The following is a 12,869-nucleotide window of genomic DNA, read 5'->3' as shown; positions in this document are numbered from 1 at the left end:
AGTTTACTTTGTTCTCACTAAAATATTATACTGCTTGCATTTAGTGCATACTGTTTACCATTACTTTTATTCTGCTGTTGTTCTCTGAATTGGTCTACTTTCGTGTGTTGTTGAATCTTCTCTCATGATTCAAACCTGATTAACTGATGTCAAATGAAATGATTTGTTTTCTTAGTGTGATCAAGTGAATGAACCTGGAGATGAAATCAAGCCTGTACAATCTGCAACCACTGAAAAAGGTAATGTTTTAATGAATACTACAATAACAGGAAAACCTATCAAGAATAGAGCTAATTCAATTGATGACATTCAAAATTGCTTAAAGTTAACATTATTAATAGAAAGAAAAATGTATGGGTTTACAAGTACATTGATCTGACCCTCTTATAATACAGTTCATTATTCTACTGCCGGTACCTTAGATACGAGTGGAAACAAGGATAAGGTAAGAAACTCTAAATTTAATTCGGGCATGAGATTTTTATGACTAGTTACTTTATATCCCATTGTGTGACATTATCATGTTCTACATATAATACGTTTATTTTAGGGCTGTCAAAGTTAACGCGATAATAACGCATTAATGCAAAAAAAATTTAACACCAATAATTTCATTAACGCAACTTGTGATTTTTAGGTTGCAGCTAGAGTGAAAATACTGGCATCATATGAAACTAAAACATAAGGAATCCATTGGTACCAACCATGTCGTAGTGGCTTGTCGTGAAGGAGGCTGAATAATGCTCCAACTTAGGCTAAATTTTGATGAGGAAAAACTGGCATAGCCAGTATGTGAGAGATATGTGAATGAAAATGGGTTCTATGGGTACCCACAAGTCTCCCCTTTACAGACATGCCGACTTTATGATAATCACATGCAGTTTGGGGCAAATCATAGTCAAGTCAGCACACTGACACACTGACAGCTGTTGTTGCCTGTTGGGCTTGAATTTGCCAAGTTATGATTGGAGCACATTTTTTTATGCTAAATTCTGTACCTGTGAGGGTTTCTGGACAATATTTGTCATTGGTTTGTGCTGTTAATTAATTTCTAATAATATATATATTTATATTCATTTGCATAAAGCAAAAATCTTGTGAGTCAAGCTTTATTTACTGCAACAGAGAAGTCGAAACCCAGAGAGGAGACCCAGACATGTGGGTAGAGGAATTTTCCAGTTTGCTAAAAGATAAGCTAACATTCGACACCATCTGTTGTCAAAACTTCAGTGACGTAAACAGTTTTGACCCTCTTAAAGAAGAGATAGAGAAAGGTCTTGAATGCGTCATAATGGAAGTAAGCAGATTCTCATTGGATAAAATGGAGGAATTCAGGATGAAGCCTGATCAAATCCTCATTGATCAGCTGTGTAACTGCTGCTGGGTAAAGTGCCCATTCTGTGCAGCTGTTTGTACCAACACACTGGAAGATCACAGTCCTGACAAACACAATGTCCCATTTCATCGACCTGCTGGGATCAATGGATGGCACACTAGAGGCACAGTGGAACTGGTCACCTTTTTCTGTACAACATTAATTGCAAGTGATAGAAGTTTCTATCCGCATCATTATTCAGATAAGACCCTTCCTTATAAACTGTATCAAAGTGCTGGGGAAAAGTATGCTTCATTGTTTCACCTTCATTAGTGATCATCATTAGAACAGCTTTTGTTTTCGACCTATATGTAAGTCATCACATTTGAAGTCTCACCTAAATAAAGAGTTCCAATCTTCAAAGCTGAAGTTAGGAACTCTGTATACTGTTTTACCTTGCTTTTATTTTTGCAGTACTTTGCTGTACTTGTACTCAATTGGTGCATCACTGTGTGACATTGATCTTGAGTGTTGTACGTTTATCTTGTTGCTGTTTTCCTGGCTTATACTACTGAAAATGTTCTTAATCTCAAATGCTCTAACAAGGTGAACTAAATGAAATCCCCTGTTTCCTTAGTGTGATGCAGTGAATGGACCTGGTGATGATGAACACTCAAAGAATGATGACAACACAGGAGGAGAGTCTGAAATCACGTCTGTATCATCTGCAAACAATGAGAAAGGTAACATTTTAATGAAAAAGAACACAAGTCCAACAAATCAGACTAGATTACTTTTTTGTTTTACGGTCAGTTTCTGCAAAGTCTGGATAACTGAATAAAAAGTTAAAATATTTTTTGTGGACAAGATTCGTCTTGTGGAAAAGTGAACTTTGTGAATCTATACATCGTTTTTGCAGATAAATCGAGTTAATCTGAAATGCTAAACTGACCAAAACCAACTTATTTTATGTTTGATACTATTATCTGCTTGTTGTTACATTACCCTGCAGGAGACGAGCTGGAGGAGAGTGCAGCTGAAACAGAGGTAAAGGTGAGATATTTTGATCCTCAGTAGTCATTGTCATACAGAAGCATTTCTTTTTTTAATGCTACCTATTTTTTTCTGAAGTTATGTCAAAATTTAGCACTAACACCTGAACCTTCAGCTGAAGATTGGAGCTGTTTGAATTGTTAGTTCAAACTTGACAGAGTTTTACCCCATGAACCATCTGGTTGGACACATGGATGAGTTGAAAACAGTTTTAGCAGAGTTTAATTTCTTCTTACTAAATTACAAACTTGCTTGCTTTTAGTTTGTACATATTGTTTTCTCTTCTATTTTTGGTTTTGTTGTCTCTGTATTGGTGTACCACTGTGTATTTTTGATCATGTTCTTAATCACAATGGTTAGAACCTGGTTAACTAAATGTCATATAAAATTGCCTGTTTTATTAGTGTGGTCCAGTGAATAGTGCCGAACACTCAGACAAGGATGAAGACAACACAAGAGTGGGAGGAGAGTCTGAAATCAAATCTGTATTATTATCTGCAACCAATGAGAAAGGTACAATTTTAAAGATATTTTTCATTGTAACAGATATTTAAAGTAAAATTATATTTCATATTCAATGGTATCATTAAAATAGGGAACTAACTAACTGTGATATTTGTTGGCTTTGACCCTTTAACAGGAGAGGCTGATGGAGTTAAAGAGCTCAGCAATGAAAGCAGCAGTAGCATGAGTGAGCGGTCCATGGAGGAGAGTGATGCAGAGAAGGACACAAGTTCATCATCTCAGACCGTTTCAACAGTTACCAAAGAACGTGAGAATTACATTTTCTTTTATTGTTGTATTGCATTTCTGCAAAATCTTGATAATTATAATAAAAATAAAACACATATTATGTCTATTTGGTGTAGAGGACATACATCATGTTGAACAATGCACTTTTTAATATATACAAAGAAACTATGCAGATAAATCTTATAAACTGGGAATGGTTAACTGACCCGAAACCTTTTTATTTAATGCTTGATTCTACAATCTGCTTGTTGTTATTATACCCTGCAGGAGACGAGCTGGAAGAGAGTGCAGCTGAAACGGAGGTAAAGGTGAGATATTTTGGACCTCAGTAGTCATTGTAATACAGCAGTGTCTTTTTAAATGATGCCTATTTTTCAGGTCAAGTTTTAGCTGAAGATTGGAGCTGTTTGCATTGTCAGTTTAGACTTGAATAGAGTTTGACTCCATGAACCATCTGGTTGGACACATGGATGAGTTGAAAATACTTGCATAAGAGTTTACTTTGTTCTCACTAAAATATTACCCTGCTTGCATTTAGTGCATACTGTTTACCATTGCTTTTATTTTGCCTCTGAATTGGTCTACTATTGGGTGTTGTTGAACTTCTCTCATGGTTCGAACCTGATTAACTGATGTTAAATGAAATTATTTGTTTTCTTAGTGTGATCCAGTGAATGAACCTGGTGATGTTGAACACTCAAAGAATGATGACGACACAACAATAGGAGGAGAATCTGAAATCAAGCCTGTACAATCTGCAACCACTGAGAAAGGTAATGTTTTAATGAATACTACAATAACAGGAAAAAAAATCAAGAATAGAGCTAATTCAGGTTATGACATTCAAAATCACTTTCAGTGAACATTATTAATAGAAAGAAAAATATATTGGTTTACAAGTACATTGGTCTGACCCTCTTATAATACAGTTCATTATTCTACTGCAGGTACCTTAGATATGGATACGAGTGGAAACATGGATAAGGTGAGAAACTCTAAATTTTATTTTTGCATGAGATTTTTATGACTAGTTACTTTATATCCCATTGTGTGACATTATCATTTTCTATATACAATGCGTTTATTTTAGGCTGTCGAAGTTAAGTTTCAAGTTTCAAGTTTCAAGTCTATTTGACATATGCATTTAAAAGTACAGTGTACAGTGAAATGCAATGAAATGCATTTTACCCTGGCTCTCTCTCAGCCCTTAAAATCTATAAATAGTACAGTTGATAAATACTACAATAAATAAGACAATACCTAAGAATAAAACGCGATAATAACGAGTTAACGCTAATTAATTTTAACGCAACAAATTTCGTTAACACATTAACACAACTGAGGGGAACAACTGAGGGGAAAAACTGGCATGGCCAGTATGTGAGGGATATGTGAATGAAAATGTGTTCTATGGGTACCCACGAGTCTCCCCTTTACAGACATGCCCACTTTATGCTAGTCACATGCCGTTTTGGGCAAGTCATAGTCAAGTCAGCACACTGACAGCTGTTGTTGAATGTTGAGTTTGCCATATTATAATTTGAGCATTTTTTTATGCTAAATGCAGTACCTGTGAGGGTTTCTGGACAATATTTGTCATAGTTTTATGTTGTTAATTGATTTCTAATAATGAATATATACATATATTAGCATATTTGCCCACTCCCATGTTAATAAGAGTATTAAATAATTGACAAATCTTCCTTAAAGGGACACTATGTAAGAATCAGAAATTGCTTGTTAACAGTGACACATGTGTCCTTTAAGTCAACGAAGGTCAGCGGCCTGTCCGCGCTTGTGCTCGCTCTTCATAGACATGAACGAACATCGGTCAAAACATTGAGGCGACACATGTCAGCTAAAACCACAATATCACTCTATATTTCAGCTGCTTGGCAGTAATGTTAGCTGACCAGACGAAGGTCTCTCCATGAATCGATGCTGATACTGTGTTGTCCTGCTTCAGACTCCCGTCTTCTGCAGTGTTTAGTGTGCGCGCATGCACGTGAGAGGTGGAGCGAGTGAGAACGAGAGCGGTGTGAGTGAAGGCAAGCAGGCAGGCAGAGGAGCAGAGCAGCATCAACTGGAGCAGGGTTACGGTCTCCCCTGTTTCTCTGGCCATGGTCGGAGGGCTGGAACAGGAAGAGATGACACTGTTTTGCAAGACGGGCTTCCCTAGATATAACTTTGCAGTTTTGGTGCTTCCGTGTAGTTTGTGTTGGAACAGCGTAGCCACACGCGAGCGCGCATGAGGCACCGACCCAGTTTGTATGTAAAAGAAGTTACAAACAGTATCTTTAAGGTACATTTTGAACAGATAAATGTGCGATTAATTTGCAATTAATTGCGATTAACTATGGAAAATCATGTGATTAATCAGGATTACATATTTTAATCGATTGACGGTCCTAAATGTTTATTTACTTATTTACAGCAGTCAGTGGAGATTTCTGAAGAGATCAACAGGAAGAAACAATATCAAAGAGAAGCTGAAACACTGCTTGGCAGACTTCACCTTCAAGACAAAGAACAACAGAAGTTGTCACCAGCAGATTTTCTTAAAGTAGGTCCACCTGTGAAACAGGACCATGACACATCTGAGAAAGAGCTCGCTCTTACTTTTCTTCAGAGGTTGATGATGTTAGACTACAGAGCCAGATATATTCCTGTAAAACAAGACAGACCTGAGGTGATCCATTCAAATCCTGTTCCAGTGTTTGACACTGTTGACACAGATGACGATGACTTGGAAGCTCTTTTTAACGCCAGTGTAGACTTTGATCAATCAAAACTCAATACTCATGTGCATCCAATGGATGTTCAAATGGCAGTATTTCACTGCTCAGACAGCTTCTTTAAGCAGAACATGATTACAAAGCTATCACAATGTCAGTACGCCTTACCTTTGCTTGTTCCTGACCCAGTCACAATGGATATTGGCTGTCCTCTGTGGACATTCAGACAAATAAGAAAAACATGGAAGATAACTGAAATCAAAGACAATTCAAACATTGTCAAAATGAAGAGTATGCCAATCTGCAAAGCTGAGACACCCATGGTGTCATTTCTCCGCCTGGGTTCACTATCTCTGTCTAAATCTCAGCTGATGAACTCTTTGATCAACGACCGTCACAACACCTTCTTCCACAGAAACTGCGCAGGTAGCACCAAGTCTCGACATCTGATGGATGGTGTGGCAGAGATTGCCTGGTACTGCCCTGATGGACAACCCAATGATGCCTTCACTGACTGCATTGCCTTCTGTAATCTTCATGGTGATGCTCTGTCGATTGAAAAACAGCGTGACATACTGACTGACAGATCTTCAGTCAATGTTGTTCTTGTACCAACTCTGGAAAGAGGTAAACAAAGTACTACAGTTATCTCAGCCCTTCTCAAGGCTCCAAAGCCTCTCATTATTCTCATTGCTGATAATGATTGTGGTGCTGTTGAGACAAAAAGGGGAAAATACATAGTGGGTCTGAAGGACAGAAGCCATTCGGATGTTTCTGAAGAACTGAAAAAAATCATTGGAAACATTTTATCTGGACCACATGCATCCTTCCAGCTTGAAACCATGACTGAGGTCTCTGGAATCAGAGTAGATGAAGATGATGAAGCCTGTCAAAAAGGAAAATCTGCTGCTATGAAAGTAGTGAACTTGCTTCAGGGGATGGATGTTTCAAAGATCAAAGATACATTTCTCCCTTGTCAAGGCCAACTGTGGCATGAGTGGTGCAAAATAAACAAAGAACTGTATCACCTGAAAGGACACATTGAGAAGGAGAAATGTGAAAAGCAACAGAAATTAAACCAAATACGACAAAAACAACACACTGCTTCCTGTAGTGAACCGATGAAGTTGTTCATTGAAAGCCTCTCATCTTTGCCATCAACAGACAAAGTCTATTTCCTGAAATGGACTCAGATCTTAATAGATGCCCTCTCCACAGACGATCTCTCTTCAATTCTCCAAAACTATGATGAAAAGTGGACTGAAGTCTTGGCTTTGAAGAAGAAGCATGACAAATCTGATCTCTTAAAGACAAAGCAAACTGAGCTCGATGAAATATCAACCAAACTACAGTCAGCAACTTTTGGCTTGGAGCACATCTTTAGAGAAATGGGACAGATCTATGAAGCCCATGCATCTCTGCAGAAACAAACAAAGATGGTACAGACTGACTGGTCTAAATACCCAGAGCTTGCTGCAGAGCTGATGATATCAGGACACCCAATGGAGCTGATGGATGGTGATGCAGGTCACGTACCTTTAACATGGATCTCTAGTCTTTTAGATGAAGTCATCAAGAAACTGGGCGACAAGAGAGTTTTTGTTTTGTCAGTTTTGGGCGTACAGAGCAGTGGAAAATCAACAATGCTGAATGCCATGTTTGGGTTACAGTTTGCAGTGAGTGCTGGCAGGTGCACCAAGGGGGCCTTCATGCAGCTGGTCAAAGTGTCAGAGGAGATCAAGAAAGACTTTCAGTTTGACTATGTCCTAGTGGTGGACACGGAAGGACTGCGTGCTCTTGAGTTGGAAGGTAACGCCACTCTTCAACACGACAATGAACTGGCAACATTTGTTGTTGGTCTGGGAAACATGACACTGATCAACATCTTTGGAGAGAATCCAGCTGAGATGCAAGATGTTCTGCAGATTGTTGTTCAGGCTTTCATGAGGATGAAGAAAATCAAACTTTCTCCAAGTTGTGTGTTTGTTCACCAGAATGTTACAGATATTGCAGCTGCAGAGAAAAACATGGATGGAAAGAGACGGCTGCAAGAAAAATTGGACCAGATGGCCTCACTAGCAGCCAAAGAGGAGGTTTGTGATGCTGAGTGCTTCAGTGACGTCATTGCATTTGATGTGCAGAAAGATGTGAAATACTTTGCCCAGCTATGGGAGGGAAGTCCACCTATGGCTCCTCCAAATCCAGGTTATAGTGCGAGCGTCCAAGAGCTGAAGACCATCATCCTCTCTAAAGCTTCCCGATCTGCTGGGATTACTTTCTCACAGTTCAAAAGCAAAATCCAGGACCTGTGGAAAGCCCTGATGAACGAACAGTTTGTTTTCAGTTTCAAAAACACACTTGAAATTGCAGTGTACAGAAAACTTGAGATCCAGTATGGGAACTGGACCTGGGCCCTGAGGAGCAACATGTTGACCATTGAGATTGGGCTTCATACCCAAATTGAAAATGGAAAACTTGACAAAGTCGCGCTGAATTATCTCCATAAAGAAATGAACAAAACCTATGGAGAAATCACAAAAGCAATGACAACATACTTTGATGATGACAGAGACAAAGAAATGTTGGTTCAGTGGCGAGGACGATTCGAAAGCAAAATCAAGGAGTTTCATGATGAGCAAGTGAGAGCAGTTAAAAGAAGACTGGATGAAGTCATCCAGCAGAAGAATGCTTGTAAGAAGCTAGATGATAAGAAGACAGAGTTTGAGAACAAGCTGCTACAAAAGAGCAAAGAGCTCGCTCATCAGTTAAAGGACAAGGCAAAAGATGAAGAGGAACTTAAAAAGCACTTTGACTCTATTTGGAGTGGCTTGGTTCATGAACTAACTGCAGATACAAAACCTATTGAGGACATCAACTATGAAGAAGATCAGTCAATTATCCTTCAGGAGATTGGGTTTGAATGGCCTCTCATAGCTGAATGTGAAAGCAGTGGCAGCTACAAAAAAATATCAGAGGTTGGAGATTACAGTTATTATGTATCTCTCACCAAGCACCAAGATGTCTTGGATACAAGCCAACAATCCAAAAATGATGAGAGGGAAAACACAAACACAAAAGGGAAAGGAAGTTATTCATGGTCAAACGCATGGGTGTCTTTCACAACAAAACTTAGATTTGGGTCAACACAACAAATTGAAAAACATACATCAAGGAGTTTGTTATCACATGAAGAACATCAACTGATCAGATCCTTCATTGATGATGTTGAAAAACAGTCCCTTGATGCAATTGAGAGCAAACCTGTAGCTACAAGAGGCTACAAATCAACTTTCTTGCAGGAAGTGGCCAACTATGTGAAAGAAAAGGTGACTGAATTTGAACCAGAGAGGAAATATGCTCTGAAGAAGGAGTTTACAGTTGATCTCATACTGTATGTGTTTCACAGAGCAGGGAGATGGCTTTCAGAGTCCCACAAGAAATTCAAAGGGAACAACGATGCACACACTTATGTAGAAAGCGAGAAAATGCAATATTACAACATTTTCAGAAGCTTCTGCAAAGGAAACTCGTCTGCTGTTGTGCTTGGAGAACTGATCTGTGAGAAACTGAAGGGTTCCTCTGTTGAGGCCGTCTGTAACAAGACTGCCATTGATCTCGCTGGAGAGATGAGGTGCAGTTTCCCAGCATTCAGTGGGAACAGGCTGAACTTGGAGAAACACGTGTTGAAGTCACTCACAGAGAAAGAGGAGTTTGATGGTTTTATCACCTACATCCAACACCCAAGGAGACAAGTTGAGACTTTCATAAAGGAGGAAGTACAGAAATACATCTTCACAGACAACAAAAATAAAGCCCAGAACATACTCAAGAAAAATGTTGAAGACATCAAAAATCTTGTGAGTCAAGCTTTATTTGATGCAACAGAGAAAGTCAAAACCCAGAGAGGAGACCTGGACATGTGGATGGAGGAATTTTCCAGTTTGCTAAAAGATAAGCTAACATTCAAAACCATCTGTTATGAAAACTTCAGTGACATAAACAGTTTTGACTTTCTTAAAGAAGAGATAGAGAAAGGTCTTGAATCCATCATAAAGAAGACGAGCAGTCTCTCATTGGATAAGATGAAGGAATTCAGGATGAAGCCTGATCAAATCCTCATTGATCAGCTGTGTAACTGCTGCTGGGTAACGTGCCCATTCTGTGCAGCTGTTTGTATCAACACACTGAAAGATCACAGTCCTGACAAACACAATGTCCCATTTCATCGACCTGCTGGGATCAAGGGATGGCACACTAGAGGCACAGTGGAACTGGTCACCTTTTTCTGTACAACATCAGTTGCAAGTGATGGAAGTTTCTATCCGCGTCATGATTCAAATAAGAGCATTCCTTATAAACTGTATCAAACTGCTGGAGAGGAGTATGCTACATGGGAGATTACTCCTGATGCATCTAAGCTGACATACTGGAAATGGTTTGTATGTCGATTTCAAAAGCAACTGGAAGACCATTATAAATTAAAATTCCAGGGCAGAGGAGAAATTCCCAGTGAGTGGAGAGACCACAGTAAACAGGAAGCTATTGATAGTCTGGATGAAATGTACAACCTGTGAGTGAACCAGAAACAACCAAGCTCTACTCAAAGTAACAGAAGCCCAAAGTGTCTTTAACTGTTCAAAAGAAATAATTTTTGATTTGATTGAAGGAGTGCAACAATATCAATGATGAGGATGAATCCTTTCAAAAATGACTGAAACAGTACCTGTTTATAATTTAATCAATAGTATTTTAATTATTTTATGTTTAGAGATTGAGTTGCAGTAAAACATTAAGCAGTAGCAAAGGAGAACATGTGTAATTACAAATGACGTGTTTGTTAGCCATTAAAGGACAACTGTAAAAAGTATGAGACCGAGAAGAATTCATCAAAGGTTTTTGTTTAATTAGAAATATTTGTTTCGTTATTATTTTACAAGATGATTAAGATGCATGATTTTATTTTACTTGAATATTTAAAGGAACATTTTTTTAAAAGAAGGAATGAAGAAGTTTCTAGGTTTTCCGATATTATGGAGACATTTTCATTCCTCTAAAAACGGGAATGTAAGATATGATTTGACTTTTGTTTTTAACTTTTTGTTTTATGCGAAAATCTCATCAAACAGAAATGACATGAAACTAAGTTGTTTACTTTTCTAAAAAAAAGTTGATCAAGGTGCAAAATGAGTTCTGAGAAGTATATTCTTCATTCATCCAAAGATGTGTATTTTTAATACAAGATGCATGAAATGTTCTTCTCACAGTTTAAAGAGCAAATAAAGATGTAGGATGTTAAGCTGAGGCATGTTGACAGACGTGTACATAGTTTAATTCATTCAAAATAAGAAATGGCAGCCATAATTGGTTGTAATTTTAATTTTCACTTTTTTTTCTATAATACAGATCTCATTAAAATGCATCATAACAGGCAACACACGTTTTGTAGTTTTGATTAAAGTTATGTATAAATATCTCTGTAATTGTATTTTTTGTAAACTATCTTTTGAAGGGTTTTGAAAGAATTTTTCAATAGATTAAGAATTAGTTATAAGGTTGATGTCCTGTCATTGAATTAATGAAGTGTTGATTATGAAAATGTATGAAACTTGTATTTGAGACTTGTTGAGTTAAACGAAAAGGGAAAGAGTTGTGGGAAGTTGACATTATGTATAAAAGAAAGAATGGATTTTTTTTATTATTGTTAACCATTTAGATATTTGTTGTGCAACTCATCTGAAAATCATTTTTACACAAACATTTTAATCGTACTATTTTGTATGTTTGTTTTTTTCAAGAATTTGATGAACAATGCTTTATCTTTCTGAATTTCTTTTTAAATGATCTTATTACAGTTACTTTTTACTACTGCCAGTATTGGAATTGTTTTTGTTGTTTGATTTATTAGACTCTTGTCATTGCTACAGTATATTGATATTCATAATTACTAACAGACATATCTGTCTTCATGGAAAAAAATGGGATATTTTCTTTTTCTGTAATAAATCAGTCAATGGAGTTCATGCCTCGTCTGTCATTAATGAGCATTATGAGAAGACCAGATTTTCTCTTGACCCAATCTCAAAATATGTCTAAGATCTGCCACATACTTAATCAAGTGCATTTAATTTATGTAACCCAAAATCACAAATAATGTTAATTTTGTCAAGTATTTTTAGATTTAGTCTTAGTCCTGTGATCAAAAGTTCATGTTAGTTTTATCCATAGTCAATTCATCCTTTTTATTTTTAATATCCTTTCACATTCACGTTCCAAATGTTGACCAATAGGAGCACAGAGGCTCCTCCATGCACGACTGTAAATATGGCTAAGCAAAAGAAGAATGATGCAGTTGGTGCTGCAAGGAGGAACAATATTTGTTTTCCTCCAAGTCACAAGGTTTAGGGGAAATAGAGCTCCTTTGTAAAACAAAGGAAGAAGATGGTAAGCTATGATTGGTCTGGAACCACTGGGGGTCAGGCCTATGTTCCCTCAGCACCTAGGAATTTTTTCCCATCCAAATTAGGCTCTATGTTCCCTCATCTCCATGTTCCCTCAGCATCATCCCTGGCCCATGTTAAAATCTGTCTATACCTTTTTGAGATATCGCGCTAACAATATCCGATAACAGACAGACAATCTTGCTAGTACTCGATGCCTTCAGTGGTTGGGTTGGTTAGGCTTAGGCATGAGGCGTGAGATCGGTAAGGGTTATGGTAAGAATATCAGGGTAAGCCAATCAGAAGCAGAGTAGGGCGGGTCATGTCTTTTCCATAGTAGGAAAAAATATTGTGACCTGCAAGGTCCGATGACGTCATTCTGCATAATAATTAACCATGTGCTTTTGTTTGTTGTATTTTCTGAGCAATGGGCCTTCGGAAAAATGGGTGTTTGATTTTGGGATAACGTGCAGTCCCTGACTATGAATAAGTGCCTCATACAACCCCAATTCAAAAGACCCAAACTATCCCTAAGAGAAAAAAATGCTAAAAATAATAATAATAATAATAATAATA

General features: G+C 37.7%; 1 protein-coding gene across 3 annotated transcripts in view; it reads left to right on the top strand.

Annotated features, from left to right (window-relative positions):
* LOC141780289 (interferon-induced very large GTPase 1-like) overlaps positions 1-12,869 on the top strand; it is an 86,163-nt gene that overhangs the window by 14,913 nt on the left and 58,381 nt on the right. The window contains exons 6-14 of one of the 3 annotated variants that reach the window (XM_074655447.1): positions 176-289; positions 1,953-2,058; positions 2,328-2,362; positions 2,773-2,881; positions 3,009-3,140; positions 3,389-3,429; positions 3,783-3,894; positions 4,069-4,106; positions 5,556-11,872. In XM_074655447.1, coding sequence (XP_074511548.1) covers positions 251-289; positions 1,953-2,058; positions 2,328-2,362; positions 2,773-2,881; positions 3,009-3,140; positions 3,389-3,429; positions 3,783-3,894; positions 4,069-4,106; positions 5,556-10,430 — 5,487 coding nt within the window. In that variant the 5' untranslated portion in view covers positions 176-250 and the 3' untranslated portion in view covers positions 10,431-11,872. Of the gene's footprint in view, positions 1-175; positions 290-1,952; positions 2,059-2,327; positions 2,363-2,487; positions 2,882-3,008; positions 3,141-3,388; positions 3,430-3,782; positions 3,895-4,068; positions 4,107-5,555; positions 11,873-12,869 lie in introns of those variants that run through there. The other 2 variants (XM_074655449.1, XM_074655446.1) reach the window with 2 other exon arrangements.

The sequence above is a fragment of the Sebastes fasciatus genome, chromosome 13 (assembly GCF_043250625.1).
Source record: "Sebastes fasciatus isolate fSebFas1 chromosome 13, fSebFas1.pri, whole genome shotgun sequence".
Taxonomy (NCBI): Eukaryota; Metazoa; Chordata; class Actinopteri; order Perciformes; family Sebastidae; genus Sebastes; species Sebastes fasciatus.
This window is presented reverse-complemented; position numbering and strand designations above follow the sequence as displayed.